General features: G+C 34.4%; 1 protein-coding gene across 14 annotated transcripts in view; it reads right to left on the reverse strand.

The window, feature by feature from the left end:
* LOC114489888 (lysine-specific demethylase 6A-like) overlaps positions 1–20,528 on the reverse strand; it is a 245,469-nt gene that overhangs the window by 168,796 nt on the left and 56,145 nt on the right. For 11 of the 14 annotated variants that reach the window (XM_036017232.1, XM_036017234.1, XM_036017233.1 and 8 more), the window contains 2 exons: positions 3,597–3,655; positions 1,023–1,143 (listed from right to left, as the gene is read on the reverse strand). The exons of 2 other annotated variants lie outside the window; for them this stretch is intronic. In XM_036017232.1, the coding sequence (XP_035873125.1) occupies positions 1,023–1,143; positions 3,597–3,655 (180 nt within the window). Of the gene's footprint in view, positions 1–1,022; positions 1,144–3,596; positions 3,656–19,826; positions 19,830–20,528 lie in introns of all 14 variants that reach the window. One more of the 14 variants, XM_036017242.1, reaches the window with a different exon arrangement.

The raw sequence follows: 20,528 nt of genomic DNA on the forward strand, positions 1-20,528 counted from the left end.
TGAACTTTAGGAAATTACTGACCTTTATTTAGGGTGTTCAGCATAAGTCATGCTTATAAAGTCTCTCTCTGTCTCTCACACTCATTCACACATACATGCACACACAGCCTTTGTATAAAGATAATGTTTAACTGACCCATCTGAAGGGAAAAAAAAAAAAAACAACACTCTCAGTAGTCACAAAATCACAGATCATTGTGATTCTGCAGAAACCCGTATTGTTTTGTAAAACAATGCCTTTGCCAGGAACTATTCCCTTTAAAAAGCTTAAAAATTATAAAATGATAGCACAAACCCCAAATCTCTGATAAAACAGAAAGTTTTAAAGTCAATTCAAATTTGCATCAGAAGGTATTTAAAATTTATGGATTATTTTTCCAAATCTTTTATCCTTATTAACAACCCTTAATAAAGATAATCTATCATTTTGCTATGACACATGTCCTTTTACTAGAAGTGGTTGGATTTCTAATCAGACCCACAGGAAAAACTGTCAATAAATAGATCCCAGGTATTACCATCACTAACCAATTCTTCATGTCTTTTGCCATCACATATGCAAAAGTGTTTTTTTTACATGCTAAAATAAAATAAAACCATTCATTGTTTCCAGATCACTAACTCCAGTATTACTGTTTTTTAAAACAAACACCCACAAAAATTTAAAGAGCTAAAAAGTTATCTTGGGTATGGATAACTCACATGGGGTAGGAGATTGACTGTGGGAATAGGAGTTGGGGAATGGGGTAGGGCACACAGCAAGAGAGGATCAATTAAGACAACTGTAATAGAACAACAATCAAAAAAAAGGAAAAAAGTTATCCAGCAAATCTTCATATCATATCTACTTCGTGCCATTAATCCAATCAATTTTTTAAATTTTAGTTCATATCCTTAATTCACTCATTTTTTAAAGTGTTTGTATAAATTCCAAATTGTACTATATTCATATCATTTAAACATATACACACATACTCAAATGCACAGATATAATGTATGCAGGAAATACCCCAACAACCTACCTTTAAACTAGATTCATAGTCTGTGTTCACTTTGAACATAAGCCCAAGTCGTAAATGAATTTCCTTTGCTCGACAAAAGCTGGGATCAACATAAAGCACCTCCTGAAATGCTTTAATTGCCCTTAAAGAAGATAGACATAAGAAATTTTAAGATTTTAATATTTATGTGTATTTTCTTTCTTAGTATGAGAAACATTCTGGCACAAAAATTTTAACAGACATAATTTTATAAAAACAGTGAGTAGTAAACAATGTTAGAAAATGGAAAGAAATCTCAGTTGATCTATTTAAACATTCTCAAATTGTTAAACAGTATTTAAATGTTCCATACCATTTTGAGTGTAAATAACCAATTTAAATTTTTCTGAAATATATCAAAAAGCCTCTAGTCTGAAAGTTTTCAAGGGGGCAAGAGGTAAAAGTATTAATCCTGAATCTATGCTATTCCATACAAATCACCTTTTAGAAGTTTAACTTCTGCCTATCATATTTTGGGTTATACTCCAAACCTACTGTAAGTATGATGTAACACAGATAGGGCCTAGTGTTTATTGTTTATATAATATATATAATTCCTATGGAAGAGGATAATATAAAAAGTTCACTCTTACTCCTATAGCAATGTAGTGCTGCCTTTGCCATAAATCAGCTGCCCTTATTTACAAGACTTACTTCTCTACATACTGCAAACTGCAGCCTAACTGTGTCTTAATTGTACATTATCTTAATTATTTTAACACATCTTGGTTATCAATAAAGAAAATGTAGATACAATGAACATATTTTGAGTATGTGGTGGAATTTAAATTGTGAATTGTTGACAGGTATGAACAAAGACAAAAGGAAGTTTGATTTGATCTCTCAGTAACTGTATTTTCTAAAGACACTCAACACATCAGAGATCACTTTTAGAATCTTAACATGTTTCCAAAGTCAATTTTATTTGTACTAGAAATAAATGTATATACCATTCAGAACCCAATTTAAGAAAGCAACATACACCACCTGTCTTCAGTCAGTCATTTAAGTCCTTCTCCTAACATTGTATACACACAGTACAAAATGGAGAGTTTTAGCAGCCATATAGACATCATTTAAAAATGAGTTATCAAAATTTGTAACCATTGTTCCAGAAGCAACTTCACATTTTCACATATACACAGGGGTGAGCAAAAGTAGGTTTACAGTTGTTAGTACACAGAAAAGAGTTTATTCTTGTATTATTTGTAATATTTATTGTAATATTTATTGGTGTTACAACTGTAAACCTACTTTTGCCCATTGCTGTATTTAAAGCAATTAATATTTTCCATAAAAATTATTTATATCCCTTACTAATTTATTTTCTTATATTTAATCTAAGGACTGTCATGGGTTATATTAAATATGAAAAATTGGTTTACTGTTAGTACATTTGTCTATTCTTTAACTGCAAAGTTCCTTGTTCCCATCCTTATACCAGATTTCATGTAAATTTGTTCTGGCAAGCTAAAAATGACTATCTATGTCAACAAACAACTGTAACAACTGATTAAAATACAGGCATCATTCCACTTTGACCTAGCACAAACTATACAATGTATTATTCCACTAAAGTCCTGTGTCTGACTCTGTAACCTCCTGTCCTCTTCCCATTTATAAGCAATCACAAGTCTATAAATACAATGCCACTGACAGCCTTGCACAAAATATGCCACTTTTTTCTTTCACTATGGCATATGCTTCAAATTATTAAGGTAAGGTCCTGAACATAAGTACTGCTTCTTCCACTAAACAACTAGTTAAAAAACAGCAAGTAATAATACATCTTATTTTCCCTTTCCCTATCAACAAAATCAACAGATTAAGACTGTAATTTCTACAATCTTTTCCACTTCCGAAAGTCAGAACTATAAATCAGAACTGTGAACAGGATATTCACAGAATTTACAGAGATCTTTAAAACAGTCCTATCTAAGCTCAATGTGAAATATGGTTCACTACAAAAGAAATGGATGCCTTAAGGTTAAGAACTCACAAAGCAATATGTAACACAAGAGAAAACAATTTTTAATTATAATCCACAAGTATATTTAACAAGCAGTGCAATGCATCAAACTATGACACAACTTAAAAAGCCCAAAAGACAAAAAATTAAGAATATTAGTAGTCAAACTGTCCAACTCAAAGCTAAATATTGACTTGTGGAAAATCACATGAAATACTAGTCAATGCATATTTAAGAACTCTGTATTAAATATTCAGAATGAATCTTCATAACATGGGTATGGACATGGACCATTATTCAATTCACATTCCTTGGAATTCTTATAAACATATAAATCAGAAAACCATAAGCCAAGTTTTCTACACTTTACAGTACACAAAATAGTACATATTACTATCACAGTTAATCCTCCATACTGAAAGACATATCCTAATTGTTACTAATTGAAAAATACTGACATTTATAATGATAGCTGAACCTGATTAGAGGCTTAAAAAAGTAAATACGCTGCTAATGAAATGTATGTTTACTGACATTTAAATATTTTATTTATTTTACACACGCACACATGATGTAAATCAACTTACCAATGAAATGCATTGTAGTAGAAGTAAACCAAACCAAGGCCATATAAAAACGTAGCATTCTGTTAAAAAGAATAGTAAAAGTGTGTACGTTTTAGATTTGTAAGTTTCAAAATTCTTTCACATCATATAAAATGCTAAAAGAAACAATGAGTCAGGTGACACAAAAGACAAAAAGCTTGGAGAAATATTTTCAGTTTTATTTTAATCAAATTCACAGGAAAGGAAACTTTTTAACATTTCTAAAATTTGTGTGAAACCACAAAAAAAGTACCACAGATAAAACAAATCAGAGAAAGGAGAACAAAGCTGGAGGTATTATGTTTACTGACTCAAACTATACCACAAAACTATAAAAATAAAAACTGGTGGCACTAGCATAAAACTACACAAAGGGTAGGAAGCAGAACACACAGCACAGTTATAAAACCCCACAGCTACAGTCCATTAATATTCAACAAATGAGCCAAGAAAATACAACGAGAAAAGGTCTCTTTGACTAACAGTGCTTGGAAAAAGTGAAAACACAGGTAAATTTTGAGTGTATAAAAGAAATTAAAATTTAACCCCTATTTCACATCACTCATAAAAGTTAACTCAAAACAACCAGATTAAATTAAATATGGAAATTTATACTACAGACCTCCTAAAAGAACATTTACAAAAAACACCTTGATACCTGCCTTAACAAATTTTTTGGGATATGACACAAGAAATATAAACAACAAACAACAAAGAGGACTATATCAAATTTCAAATCTTCTGCACAGCAAAAGTAACAATTAAAATAAAAAGACAACCTACAAAATGGGAGAAAATTTGTGAAAACCATATGTCAATCAGGAGTTAACATCCAAAATATGAAAATAACTCACATAATTCAACAATAACAAAACACCCAAATCTGATTAAAAGTAGACAGAGGAATTAAACTGCTATTTTTCTAAAGGAGATATCCAAATGGTCAAGAGATACATAAACAGATAGATTATCACTATTCAATTATCAGGAAATACAATGAAAAATCAGATTGAGGCACCTTACAGCTATTAGAATGTGTTTAGAATTATCAAGGAAAAAAATCCAGAGACCCCAATGTTCATTGCAGCATTATTTACAATCATCACAGTAAAATGTTTGCTAAAAACTCACAAGACCTACGAGCACCAAGAACACTATAGATGTCCTCACTATGCCTTGTGCCTCTTGAGAAGAACCCCAAAACCCAGCACTTGGGGGCACCCCAGTCAGAGTGCTGTCTTTCTCAAGTGGCATAGGATACAGAACTGGCTCCTACCACCATTGATTGCTATTGTTCCCATCAGGTGGCCCAGGGGAAGGTATAAGCAGTAGATGACTTCCGCCTGTACCAGAGCCCTGCCCAAAATGTCCCAGAACCAAACACTGGTGGCCAAATTCAGATAACAGCAGAGAACAACCTGATTAAACTCCATAAACAATAAACTCAAAGGATAGTTTAGACAGGTACTAGAGCCTCAATAGAGCAAATGCCATTCTATCAGTTCAGACCCTATTGAGTGACTTGTCAAACGTGGTCCTGACCAGTCTTCATGGCCAGGAAGTCAAGAGGTCAATACATACACATGTTCCAACAACAATGAAGACTCAACTACAAAAACTAGGCACACTATACACGAGGGCCAGTCCTGGAACAATGAGCTTAGGTGATGATAAAAGTCTGTGCCATGGGACCCACAGGACACCTAAAACATAAAGTCACCCCAAGAAGAGTGGGAGATGTACCAGATCCACTTAACACACAGAAACAAACACAGAGATGGTCACAAAATGAGAAGACAAAGAAATATGTCCAAAGTGAGAGAACTGGACATAACTCCAGGAAAAAGGCAGTAAACAAATGGACACAATAACTATACCAGACACAGACTTCAAAACACTATTATAAGAATACTCAGTGATCCCTAGCCAGGTGCCTCAGTTGTTGAGTGTTGTCCTATACACCAAAAAGCTGAGGGTTTGATTCTTGGTCAGGTTGCAGATTTGATGCCTGGTTTGAGTACATACAGAAGGTAACCAATCAGTGTGTCTCTAACACTGATGTTTCTCTTTCTCTCTCCCCTTCCTCTCTCTCTAGACTCAATAAATACATCCTCTGGTGGGAATTTTTTTAAAAGAACATTCAATAAACTTAGGGAAAGAGCACATGAACTTAGAACTTCAGCATGAAATAGAAACCATAAAGACAAATAAAAAATACAATTAACTGCAATTAAAAACACTTTAGATGAAATCAACAGAATGAAGCAGAGAATCAACTCAGCCATTAGAAAGGCAAGGAAGTTGAAAATACCCAATAAAAACAACAAAATGGGAAAAAAAATCCAAAAATATTGAGAATAGTTTAAGAAACCTCTGGGACAACATCAAGTGTAATACTATTAAATCATAGAGAGATACCACAAAGAAAACAGAGAATAAGCCACTAAAACCTATTTGAAGAAATAATGACTGAAAATTCCCTAAACTGGTGAAGACAAAAAATACACAAGTTCAGGAAGCACAGATAGTCACAAATAAGACGTACCCAAAGAGGTCCACACCAAAACACATCACAATTAAAATGGCAAAGGTAAAGACAACACGATCTTAAAAGCACCAAGAGAAAAGCTGTCACCTACTAACTGCTTTAAGGGAGTTCCCATTAAGGCTGTCAGCTAATATCTCAACAGAAACTCTTCAGGGCAGAGAGGCTGGTATGAAATAGTCAAAATGAAGATAAAGGAGAACCTACAAAGAAACCTACCGATGCAGAAAGGCTATCTTTCAGAACCAAAGAACAGATGAAGTGTCTCACAGATAAGAAAAAGTTAAAGAGAATGTTAAAAAATTTTTCATTAAAAGATGAATATAAATACAAATAAAATGTCAATAATTAATACCTATCAATAAACATTTTAATATAAATGAATTAAATGGTCAAATAAATAACACAATTTGGCCTAATGGATAAGAACACAATACTTATATATAGCTTTTTACAAAGACACACTTCAGATCTAAAGACACACAGTCTGAAAATAAATGTATGGGAAAAGATATTTCATGCAAGAAGAAACAAAAGAAAACAAGGATAGTTTACCTCAAGACAAAATACAAAGGCTATAACAAAAGATAACAAAAGATAAATGCAGATATTTTATAATGATGAAGGGATCAATCTAGTAAGAGGATATACTTCTAATAAATATTTATGGATCCAATGCAGAAACCCCAAATATATAAAGCAAATATTGATAAAAAAGAGACAGAACTACAGTAATATACAGAACTTAAACACTGCATTCACATCAATAAATACATCACCCAAACCATAAATCAGTTGGAAAACAGTGGCCTTAAGTGACAGATCAGTATAGCTTTCACCCTAAAGAAGGAGAACAGATATTCTTTTCAAATCCACATGGAACATTTTTCATTTCATTTTAATTTTTTACATTTTTCATTTTAGATCATACATTAGACTGCAAAAAAGTAGCAATAAATTTCAGAGGTCTAAAAAATTGTCAAGCATTTGCTCTAATCACGATGGTATGACACTAGAAAGTCAGTGAAAGACAAATAAAAGACAAACACACAAAGGCTAAATAATACATCAAAACAAAAAGAAAGGGCGGCTGAAGAGTTAAAACAAAATCAAAAGTTAATAGAAAAGTTGAGACAATTAGAAGAAAATAACCAAAAGTCGATGGGAAAACAAAACAGTTCTAATAGAAAAATTCATAGCAATACAAGCTTACTGTAAGAAACAAGAAAAATCTCAAATAAACACTGTAACTTTACACTTAAATGAGTAAGAGAGAAAAAGAACTAATCACGAACCCAGCAAAATGAACTAAAAACTTTAGAACTGTAATAAATACAATGCATTTTTAAAAAACAATAAAAAAAAAAACAACAAACCAAGAATGGATTTCTTTAAAGGATAAAAAGGATTAAACTTCAGCAAGACTTATTAAGAGAAAAAGAGAACCAAAATAAATAAAATGAGAAATAAAAGAGAAGTGACAGCTGACTCCACAGAAGAAATCTAAGGGATTATAAAATAACTATGAACAATCATGTTGCACCAAACTGAAATAAAAGGAAATTCTTAGAAACACACATTTTCCCACAACTCAATCAAGAAAAAACAAAAAATATAAACAGACTGGTAACTACTAACAAAACCAAATTATTAATTAAGGAAAAGGCTAGGATGAAATGGTTTTCAGATGAACTTTACCAAACATTCAATGAATAACTGAAACCTATCCTCAACTGATTTCAAAAACAGAAAGATAAGGCAAACCTCCCAAAATTATTTTAAGAGGCTAACATTACCCTGATTCCAAAACCAGACAGAAACATTACAAAACAATTATAGTATAGGCCAAAATCCCTGGTGAACACAGGTCTAAGAAACCTCAAGAAAATATGAGCAAACTGAATTCAGCAATACATTAAGAATACCACATACCATCTAAAACTAGAATTTATTCCTGAGATGTAAGGTTGATTCAATATTTTCAAATAAATTTATGTAATATACAATACAGTATCAAAAACCTATAAAAATGTCAACAGATGCAGAATAAACATTTTACAGAATCCAACACCCACTTATGATAATAACACTCAGCAAAGTGTGAATAAATGGAACATACCCCAACATACTACAGGCCATATGACAAACACAGAGCCAACATCAACACAACACAGAAAATTGGAAAGCTCTTTGCTTAGGACCAGAAACAAGACAACAATGTCTACTTTCACCATTCTTATTCAAAAAGGTACTGGAAATCCTAGCCATAGAAATCAGACAAGGAAAAAGAAATCATCCAAATTTAAAGAAAAAAGTTCATCTGTCATTATTTGCAGATGACATGACACTACATAGAGAAAACCGCCAAAAAACTGTTGGAACTGATAAACAAAATCAGTTTTAATAAAATAAAATACAGTAAAGTAGTAGGATAAAATAGTATTCATAAACCAATTGCACTTTTACACACCAATAATGAACTTTCAGAAAGGGCACCTTAAAATTATCTCTTTTACAACTGCATTAAAAATATATTTAAACCAGGAATTAAGACAGCTGTATTAAAAATTAAGACATTGAAGAAAAAAAATTGAAGATATAACAGAGGATATACTGTGCTCATGAATAAGAAAAACTGACATTTTTATAATATCCATAGTACCCAAAGCAATCTACATACATTTATTGCAATTGCTATCAAAATACCAATACCATTTTTCAAGAATTAGAATAAAAATTACAAAGAACTACAAACAATCTTGTATGACCAAAGCAATCTTGAGAAATAAGAATGACGTTTCAGCCCTGTCTGGTGTGGCTCAGTGGATTGAGCACTGACCTGACAACCAAAGGGTCACCGATTCAATTCCCAGTCAGGTACAGGCCTGGGTTGCAGGCCAGGTCCCCAGTGGGGGGGTGTGTGAGAGGCAACCACACACTGATGTTTCTCTCCCGCTCTTCCTCCCCGCCCCCTGCCTAAATATAAATAAAATCTTAAAAAAACACAACAGAATGCTGTTTCAGGTATCAAACCACCTAAATGAAACCATGCTTTCAAGGCTATAGTGATTACAACAGTTTAGCATTAAAATAGACACTCAAATCAACAGGACATAACAGAGAGCCTTGAAATAGCCTGATGCCTATATGGTCAATTAATCCTCTATGAAGGAGACACATATATAATGAGGTGAGAACAGTCTATTCAAAAAACTAGTCTTGGAAGGAAGCCTTGGCCAGTTTGGCTAAATAGGCTGGAGTGTACTTGCATACACCAAAAATTCCAGCTTCAATTCTGGTCAGGGCACATATGCAGGTGGCAGGTTCCATCCCTGGGTGGGGCATGGTAAAAGAAACAACAAACTGACGATTCTCTCACAGCTTTGTTTGTCTGTTTGTCTCTCCCTTTCCCTCGCCCCCTCCCCATTACCTCTCTAAACTCAGTAAACATATTTTAAAAACTAACAGTCTTGGGTAAACTGTACAAATACATGCAAAAAAAAAAAAAAAAAAAGAAAGGAAGGAAAGAAAAAAGAAACTAGACCACTTTTCTATATCAAAGTATAGGAGTAAATTCAAACTGATTTAAAGATCTAAATGTAAGATGCAAAACCATAAAACTAGCAGAAAATACAGGCACTGAACTGTTTGACATCACTTTTAGCACTTTTTGAAAAAAATGTTATTTCCTCTGGCTTGGAAAATAAAAGAAAAAATAAACAAGTGGGCCTTCAAACTAACGAGTTTTTGTACAGCAAAGGAAACCATCAACAAAACAAAAAGACAACCTAGTAAAAGGCAAAAGATATTCTACAATGATACAATAAAGGGATTAATACCTGAATTTTATAAACATTTCATACAAATTAACACAGAAGCAATAAGAAATCTGATTTTAAAGTATGCAAATTTGAATAAACATTTCTCCAAAGAAGACATGTAGATCCCCCAGAGACATATGAACAAAATGCTCAGTGTTACTAATGATCAGACAAAAAATAAAGCCACTGTGAACCATTATACCTGTGTGGAATCACTATCACCAACCCTAACAAACATGTGTTGACAAATATGTGGAGACAAGTGAATCTTCGTGTACTGGTGGAGAGGCTGCAAACTGGTGCAGCCACTATGGAAAAAGGTATGAAGGGTTCTTAGAAAATTAAAAATAGAACTACCTTATTAACCCAGAAATTCCACTTCTGGGAATACACCCCAAAAAACACTAATTTGAACAGATTAATCTCTGTGCTCACTGCAGTATTATTTACCATCGCCAGGATATGGAAGCAGCCTAATTTTCTTGACAGAAAATTAGATAAAGATATGATATACATGTACCATGGGATGTTATTTGGCCATAAAAAGTAAGGAAATCTTACCATTTCAACAGCACAGATGGACCTACAGAGAATGCTAAGAGAAACAAAACAGACTCCTAGATACACAGAACAAACTGATGGTTACAGAAGGGAATGGTTGAGAAGCTGGGTGAAAAGGTGAAGGGATTAAGTACCAATTGGCAGTTACAAAATAACGACCTGTGTTACTCTTTTGTGCTGTAAAGTACAGCACGAGGTATATAGTCATAATATTAAAACCACTGTATATGGTGCCAGATAAGTACCTGACTAATACTGAATGTCAACAGTAAGTAAAAAAATAAAAGTTTTTTTCCAAAACAGTACATAAGAGACATATGCACATCCATATTTATTACAACATTGTTCACAGTAGTCAAGATATTAAAACAACCTAAGGTTCTATCAATAGATAATGAATTAAATAGTATATATAAATAATTAAACAATATATGCAAAATGGAGTATGATTTAGCCATAAGTAAAAAGAACATCCTCCCATTTGTGAAAGTTTAGAGGGACCAAACATGTTATGCTAAGTGTGGTAAGTTACACAAAGAAAAATATTACATAATTTCACTTATACATTGAATCTTAAAAAGCCAAATTCAGTACAAACTAGTAGTTATTACATAGTCACAGGGATGTAAACCACAACAAAGAAATCTAGTCAATAATATTAAAGTAATTATGTATGGTGTTAGCTGGAAACTGAAACATTGAAGGGTCACTTTATAAAGTATATGATTGTCTAGTTACTATGCTGTAACACCTGAAATTAATATTAAATTTTCTTAAATATAAACTATAATTCAAAGGAAAAAGTCATAACAGAGTAAAATCTAGATTACAAGGGGATGGCGGACTGAGTAATTAAAACAGATTCTGTTTCAGGGTACAAACTTTCAATGAATAGTAAAATAACCCCTAGAGATTTAATGAACAGTACTATGAATATGGACAACCATACTGTATTATAATCATCAAACTTGTTACGTAACTAGATCTTAATTATTCCAACCACATGGTCCATGGTCTTACAGTCTATTTTATAAATTTGACACAAAAGGTAAAAAAATTAATGAATAAGGTTATACCAGACTAAGAATGTTCTGCACAGCCAAAGAAACCATCAACAAAATGAAAGGCAACCACTGGATTTAGAGAAAATATTTGCAAACAATATCTTTGATAAGTGGCTAATTAATATCCAAACTGAAAAGATTTTAATTGACTTAAAAATAAATTTTAAGAGTTCTGGCCAAGGTAGAGGCATAGGTAGACACACTGCGCCTCCTCACACAACCAAAAGAATGACAACAGCAAAGTTAAAAACAAAAAAGAACCAGAACAGAAAATTGAACTGTATGGACGTCTGACAACCAAAAAGTTAAAGAAACATTCACCCAGACCAGAAGGACAGACAGAGACAGGCAGTTGAGCAGAGAAAACTCCCTCAAGGCAGCTACTGGCAGACTGGGTGGTCCCACATTCATGTGCAGATAAACCGGAGAAACAACTGGGGAGTGAGACAGACCACACAACCCAAGCTTCCAGTGCAGGGAAATAAGCCTCAAAGCTTCTGAGTGAAAACATCTGTGAGGTTGGGGTGGCAGTGTCAGAAACTCCCCGTCACATAGCAGAGTTCATTGGAGAGACCCACAGGGTCCTAAAATGTACACACACTCACCCACCCAGGAATCAGCACCAGAAGGGCCCAATGTGCTTGTGGGTAGCAGGGCAAGTGACTGTAAACCAACAGAAAGTGCAGCAAGTACCACTGTTCCCAGCCCAACACCTCCTGAACATATAGTATAACAATGCAGCAATGTGGGTTGCCCCACCCTAGTGAACACCTAAGGCTCCGACACTACTAAACAGGTGCGTAAAGACAAAAAAAAAAAATGGCCCAAATGAAAGAACAGATCAAAGCTCCAGAAAAAATAAACGAAGAGATGGAGATAACTAACCTATCAGATACACAGTTCAAAATGCTGGTAATCAGGATGCTAATAGAATTGATTGAATATGGTCATAAATTAGAGGAAAAAAAGATTATGTTAAGTGAAACAAAGGAAAATGTACAGGGAACCAACGGTGACAGGAAAAAAACCAGGACTCAAATCAACAGTGATGACCAGAAGAACAAAATATTCAACCAGAACAGGATGAAGAAACAAGAATTCAAAAAAAAAAAAAAAGGAGAGATTTATTTAAAGATGTGCAGGATATCTTCAAACAGTCCAACATCCAAATCATAGGGGTGGCAGAGGAGAAGAGGAACAAGAAATTGAAAACTTATTTGAACAAATAATAAAGGAGAACTTCCCTACTGTGGCAAAGGAAATAGACTTCCAGGAAGTCCAGGAAGCTCAAAGAGTCCCAAAAGTTGGACCCAAGGAGGAATACACCAAGGCATATCATTATTACATTAGCCAAGGTAAAAGTGAAGGAAAGAATCTTAAAAGCATCCAGCGTACAGGAGACAGTAACCTACAAAGGAGTTCCCATCACACTGTCAGCTGATTTCTCAAAAGAAACCTTGCAGACAAGAAGGGGCTGGAAAGAAGTATTGCAAGTCACGAAAGGCAAGGACCTACATCCAAGATTGCTCTATCCAGCAAAGCTTTCATTTAGAATGGCAGGGCGGATCAAGTGCTTCCCAGATAAGGTCAAGTTAAAGGAGTTCATCATCAACAAGCCCTTATTTTATGAAATGTTAAAGGGACTTAGCTAAGAAAAAGAAGAGGACTAAAACCTATGATCAGTAAAATGACAAGAAGCTCATCAACAAATGAACCTAAAAACAAGCAAAAAAACCCTAATCCAGCAACTAGAACAGGAAGAGAATCAGAGAAATGCAGATCACATGGAGGGTTTTCAGTAGGGTATGGTAGGGGGTACGGGGAATAAGAAGCATAACTGGTAGGCATAACACAGATGGGGAGGGATTAAGAATGGCATAGGAAATAAAGAAGCCAGAGAACTTATATATACGCCATATACATGAACTAAAGGTTGAGTATGCTGGATTGGGGTGTTGCAAGGCAGAGAGGGATAAAGAGGGGGGGATTGGGAAAACTGTAATATCACAATAAATAACATACACTTTAAAAAAAGACTGAAACAGAAACAGATAATGTTCAGACCAATTAAAAGTGATGATTGAATCTGTTATAAAATTCTCTGCCAGCACAGAAAATATCAGGATTACACAGGTGTAGTCATTAATTCTACCAAACATTTAAGGAAGAATGAAAATCAACCCCTGTAGTACTCTTCCACAAAAACAGAAGAGAAGGAAACACTTCCATCCTCATTTTATAACACTGGGATACCAAAACCCAGGCAAGAATACTACAAAAAGGGGAAAGCTATACATAAAAATCCCTAATAAAATATACACATAAAATTCTTAATAAACTATTAGAAACTGGCTTCAACAAACATTAAAAGATTATACATCATTACCTAGTGGGATTTAAAACTGGAATACAAGAATGATTAAAACCAGCAAATGTGATGCATCATGTTAATAAAATAAAATTTAAAATCACATAATCACCTAAGTAGATGCAGAAAAAGCATTTCAGAAAGTACAAATCCACTAATGACAAAAACTCAAAATCTGAATATAGAGAAAAGATATATCAATATAATAAAGGGCAAATATCACAAGATCACAACTCAATGTAACCGAATAACAAGTACTGGTCCTCTACCCTTCCTAACAAAGATGTATTCCCTTTTCAGAATCAACAGGTTGAGTTGGTCAGCAGAAAGCATGTACAATGGACAGAACTTTGACCTCCAGATGTACGCAAAACAAAATTCTCACCTTACCCACCCCCATCCTAATGAACCAAAGGACAAGGGCATGAATGAAATTTGAACACTTGAACCCTTCAGAAGCAAAGCCTCTGTTGTGAAGAAAGATCTGATGCCGAAGCCTTTACCATCAATGAAAAAGTTCCAAGATCCTTCAATTAAAATCCACTCCACCAACACTTCTGTTAACCTAGTCTCCAAAATCCTTTAAATAGATTTTCAGAACTCTGGATCAGAAGACAAATTTAGTCTTCCTCCTAGAGTCATTTAAAAGCCTCTTAAATAAACTCTTTGTTGCATACTTGAGGTATTAATAGTTATTGTTACTGCACATCAGAGATAAAAACTAGGGTTCAACTGTAATATACTGAAAAGTGAAAGACTGAAAACTTTTCCTCTACAAAGAAGAAATAATAAACAATCATATAAAGAAAATTATTAAAAGGCATCCAAATCTGAACAGATAAATTTGTCTGTTTACAAATGACATTTTAGAAAGAGAAAACCCTAAAGACTCTAGCAAGACAAAAAAAGATAGAAACCATCTACAAATTCAGTATAGTTGCAGCAGACGAAATCAACCATAAATTTTGGTTTTGTTAAACAGCTTAACAAGCATCTGAAAATAAAGCAATTCACTCAAAATTGGATCAAAAAAATAAAAAAACTTAGGAATGAATTTAATCAAGGAGTAGAAAAATCAATATGTAAGATCTGGATGAAAGAAACTGAAGAAGATATTGCCCTAGCTGGTGCTGTTCAGTGGGTTTGGAGCTGTCCCACAAAGAGGAAGGTCACCAGTTTAATCCCCAGTTAGGCCACATGCCTGGGTTGAGGATGTGTTCCCCAGATGGGACACTTGGAAAGGGAACCAATCAATATGCCTCTCTCATACCAACATTTCTCTCTCTCCCTTCCCCTCTTTCTAAAAATATAAAATATAAAATCTTTAAAAATAATATTTAAAAATACTAGAAACTAAAGAACACATGAATAATAAAGGGAAAGACACCTTTTCATATAACAAGACAATTAATATTGTTAAAATTGTCCACACAACCCAAACCAAACTGCATATTCATTGCAATCCCTATCAAAACTCCAACATTTTCATGGGAATAGATAAAAAAAATCCTAAAATTTGTATGAAATCTCAAAAGACTTTGAATAGCTACAGTATTGCAAAGAAAGAACAACAAAGCTAAAGATTCCAGACTTCCTAATTCCATCACCATTGCCCACTTTTGTTTTGAGATTTCTGGGCTACGGAAAGAGTCTGGTATCAACATACATTATCAAACTATTCAGTTGATTGCTGAAATCCTCCTATGGTATGCTCACTATTTAGTAAGCATTCACATGGACTACAATTTTTTTTTTGTCCAACAAAAGACATCTATCCACATACCTCTATCCTGGTGTTCACTGTCACCAATTTTTCTATAATGCTCTTTTCAAATCCTTCAAGTCAAGCCTTATCACTAGCCACAGTACAAAAATCATTAAATACCCATATTCTGACCATTTAAGTAAAACCAGTTGCACTTCCCAGTTGATGGACTTACCTTCATCATTCTCCTTCAGGACAATGTCAGAAAGGGGCAGTAGTACTGTACCTGTCAACATTTGGGCTTTGCCTGCATATCATACAAATTTCCTGTTATCAGTGAGGTGCAAGCTGGGAGAGTATAGGCAGACCATGGATACGCACAGGAGTCACGTATTCATGTAAGTCACGTGTGTCTTCAATGGTCTGCATCAGCCTAATCACATATATACCTCTTCCATTTAAAGATAAGTTTTGTTGTGTATGCCAGTTTCTTGGTCAGTCATATAACAATCCACTCATGTTGCGCAGTGTAGGTCACAAGAAAATATGGAAGCCCACTCTCACATATTCAAATTCTCTAACAATAATAGTCCTAGAGCTACTTCTCAAAATCAGGGTAGCTGTCTTTGAGTAACAGCGTGACCCACTCCAAAATCCTAAGTGTCTGTACTGCCATTCATCTACAAGGGCTGCCAAAAAAAATTCCAAATAGTGTCCTAGCTTGTGTGGTTCACTGGTTGAGCTATGGTCTGCAAACAAAAGGGTCTCTGGTTCTCTTTCTAGACAGGACACATGCCTTCATTGCAGGCTGAGTTCCTGGTGGAGGGTGCATGAAAGGCAGCCACACAGTGATGGTTCTTTCCCTCTCTTCCTCCATCTATCTAAAAACAAAGTATTTTTTAAAAATCCCAAGTAACATCTGTCCACAAGAAAACTTCAGTAACTGCTCTGATTGCAGGAATATATACAGTAAAGCATGATAAAGCACTTTGCACAAAAACCCTGAAAGTGTTACAGAGCCTTCTTGCTGAATTTGGGTGACACTGAGTTTTTTGGATTACTTAAACAATGGGCCTAACATTCCCAAATAAGAACTATTTTCCTCTTTTTCCTCTTTGTAAGACAGGTCATATACAAAGATTTATCCTAAACCTTAAAGTGGTGTCTGGACAAACCCTATGATTCTGGTTCCCCAAAATTTCACTAAGCAGAAAGGCCTTTTTTCATTATCCCCTGCTGTGCAAAAGTCTTACCATAAGTCTAGAGTAGGTGCTATTCTCACACTGCATGTCCAGTGAACATATCATCAATGTAACAGACCAGTCTGTCATCTCATGAGAGAGAACAGTATGAGGATCCCTGAAATTTAAGTGGCCCTAGTCCAGAAATCATGGCTGCAGCCTTCAGATCATAACTTAACTTCTCACAGGCACTTCAATTCCCTGAAGAAAAAGCTAACAACCACAAATAACTTTCTAGTCCCTACAGGTAAACCCAGGCTAGGAACAGGAAACAGCAGACATTGGCATGCACTGAGTCAACTCCTCAAAGGATCTGGAACCAAAACAACTAACACACAGCTTCAGTCCACACCAGAGCATTACCTAAGCTACATAACACACACCAAAAGGTTGGACTCATATAGCACTACAGGCCCCCTAAAGCAAATCATGGTCTTTGGAATCAGCCCCCACACAATTTGTCTACTTTACCTATGACCACTCACAGTGATGGTTAATTCTACTCACTCACAGACAACAGCAATCCAAGCTCAATTACAATATGAGGGCATGTACCACACAAAAGGGGCACCTCTAATGTTCTCAGCTCACATGACCAGAGAGATTACACCACTAGGCCCCACAGGATACCTACTGCTTAAATCCAGCCTGTGAAGACATAAAAATATGGCAGATATATGATCAACTGTGAAAAACACAAGGAGTCTATCAAAACTAGGAAACAAAGAAACAAAAAAACATATAAAGCACAGAGTAAAAGGAAGTAATAAAAATCAGAGGAGAAAAATATAAAATAGACTCTATAAAACAATAAAAAAGATTAGTAAAACAAAAAAAATGGGTATTTGAAAAGATAGACAAAACTGATAACCTTTCAGCCACACTCATGAAGAACAATGAGGGGCCAAGTAAACAAAGTAAGATATGAAAGAGAAGTGACACCAACAACACAGAAATGAAAAGGATTATAAGAGAATATTATAAATAATTATTTCCTAACCAACAAGAAACCAGAGAAAAACAGATAAATTCCTAGGCACAAAAACCTAAAACTGAATCAGGAAAAATAAGAAAAAGTTAAAAAAGGAAACTTGGACAAAATGAGAAATACTAACAAATCAAATCATTATTCAAAATCCTCCAAGCTGCATCACATAGCTTCACAAATGAATCAAACATGGAAGAAAAGTCAAAGGGAGAGAAGTCCCTAAAATCCATTTTATAGGACCTGCAGCACCCTTATACCAAAATCAGACAAAATTAACAAATAAGAAATTATGACAACATTCCTGATGAAAACAGATACAAAAATCTTCAACAAAATATTTCATTACACAAAACCATGCAGCCCTGACTGAATGGCTTAGATGTAGTGTTATCCCATAGAAAAAAAAGGCTGCAAATTCAATACAGGGTCAGGGAACATACCTAGTTTATTGGTTCAATCCCCAGTTTCGACGGATATGGTAAGCAAATGAATGACCTATCTTTCTATCTAAAATCAATTTTTAAAATATAGAACAGACCACAACTTGGTGGATTATTTGACTGGACCATCATCCCATGCACCAAAAGGCTGCAGGCTCACTTCCTGATCAGAGCACATACACAGGTGACAGGTTCACTTTCTGGTAAGGAGGCAACCAATGAATGTTTCTTAGATCAATGTTTCTCTCTCACATCAATATTTCTCTCTGTCTCTCTAAAAAAATCCACTAAATATATCCTGAGGTAAAGATTAAAAAAACAAAACAAAACCATACACCATAACCACAACAGTTTTATTCCTGGGATGGAAGGTTGGTACGATACCCACAAATCAATGAACATGATATGCCACCTAAACAAAATAAAGGATAAAAATACTACGCTCATTTCAAAAAATGCAAAAAAGCTTATTACAAAAATCTGACATCCATTTATGACAAAAATTTGCAGTGTGGAAATGGAATACATATCAACATTTATAAAGGCTGCATGTGACAAACCAATAGGTAATATCAAATTCAGTGGGGAAAAGCTTATACCAAAATTTCTTATACCATCAAAAACAAAACTAGGATTTCTACATTTATCACTGTTATTCAAGCTAGTACTGGAAAATTCAGCCACAGCATTCAGACAAGAAGAAATAAAAGGCATCTAAGCTACAAAGAAGGAAGTAAAATTGTTGATCTCAGATAACAATATATTATACATAGGCAACTGTAAACACTCCACAAAAACACTACTAGATCTCATAAATGAATTCAGTCAAGTACCAGAATACAAAATTGACAGTCAGAAATCATTTGCTGTTATACACCAACCACAAATTTTCAGAAAGAGAAATTAAGGAAATCACCACATTCACATGGGTAAAAAATACCTAAAAATAGATTCTCCCCAGTAAAGACTGGCACTCAGAAAATTGTAAGATATTGAAGAAAGAAATTAAAGAATACACATATAAGTGGAAGCATATACTATGTTCATGGATTATAAGAATTAAGAGTTAAAATGTCCGTAACACTGAAAGAAGTATACAGAAATAATGTAATACCTATCAAAATACCAATGACATTTCTCACAGAAATATAACAAAATACCCTAAAATATGTAAAAAACCACAGAAGACCTTTTCTAGATTGTTGACTAGCCTCAACAATCTAGAAAAAAGAGAAAATCTGGAGTAATCAAAATTATGAATATCAAAATAAATGGTAATCAAAGCAGCCTGGTACTGGAATAATAACATGGCATGTAGATCAATGGAACAGAAGAGAGAGTCAAGAAATCAACACACACCTATATGGTCAATTAACAATTGAGAAAGGAGCCAAGAGCATGAAATGGAGCAAAGCCATTTCTTCATCCAACTGTACATAGAAAAACCAGATACAGAAAAGAGAAATAAAACTAGACCACCTTCTCCCACCAATACAAGAATAAACTAAAAATGGAATAAAGACCTAAATGTAAAATCAAAACCATGAAACTAGTAGAAAACTTGTAAGCAGTAAATTCTTCGACATAATTATAAGCTGTACTTTCACTGATATGTCTCCTTGAGGTGTCAAGGAAAATAAACAAATGCAACTATATCACACTAAAGAGTTCTTTTCCTCTCCCCCACTTATTTTTTAATTATTCAAGTAGTTTTCCACCTTCCCGCTAACCCCCGGCCAACCTCCCGGCCCTCCTCACCTCCCTCCTGTCTCCCTCTCCCGACCTCCATTATTGTTCATGTGTCTTCCAAATAAAGAGTTATTTTGTTTTAATTGATTTTAGAGATAGGAAGGGAGATACAGAGGGAGAAAGAGAGAGATACTGATTTGTTGTCACTTACTGATGCATTTGTTGGTTGATTATTGTATGTGCCCTGATCAGGCATACAACCCATAACCATGGCATGTAGATGAGGATAGCACTAACTTAACACCAGGCATGGCTAACAGTTTTTACCATGCAAAAGCAACCTTCAACAAAACAAAAAGACAACCTACCATATGGGTCAAAGCAAGACTTCAACAATGATACAATGCCAACAAGTTAATATCCAAAATTTGTAAAGAATCCATACAATTTAAAAGTGGGGAAAACTTTTGAAAAATGGCAAGTCTTATTAAG

The sequence above is a fragment of the Phyllostomus discolor genome, chromosome Y, assembly GCF_004126475.2.
Source record: "Phyllostomus discolor isolate MPI-MPIP mPhyDis1 chromosome Y, mPhyDis1.pri.v3, whole genome shotgun sequence".
NCBI classification, from domain to species: Eukaryota; Metazoa; Chordata; class Mammalia; order Chiroptera; family Phyllostomidae; genus Phyllostomus; species Phyllostomus discolor.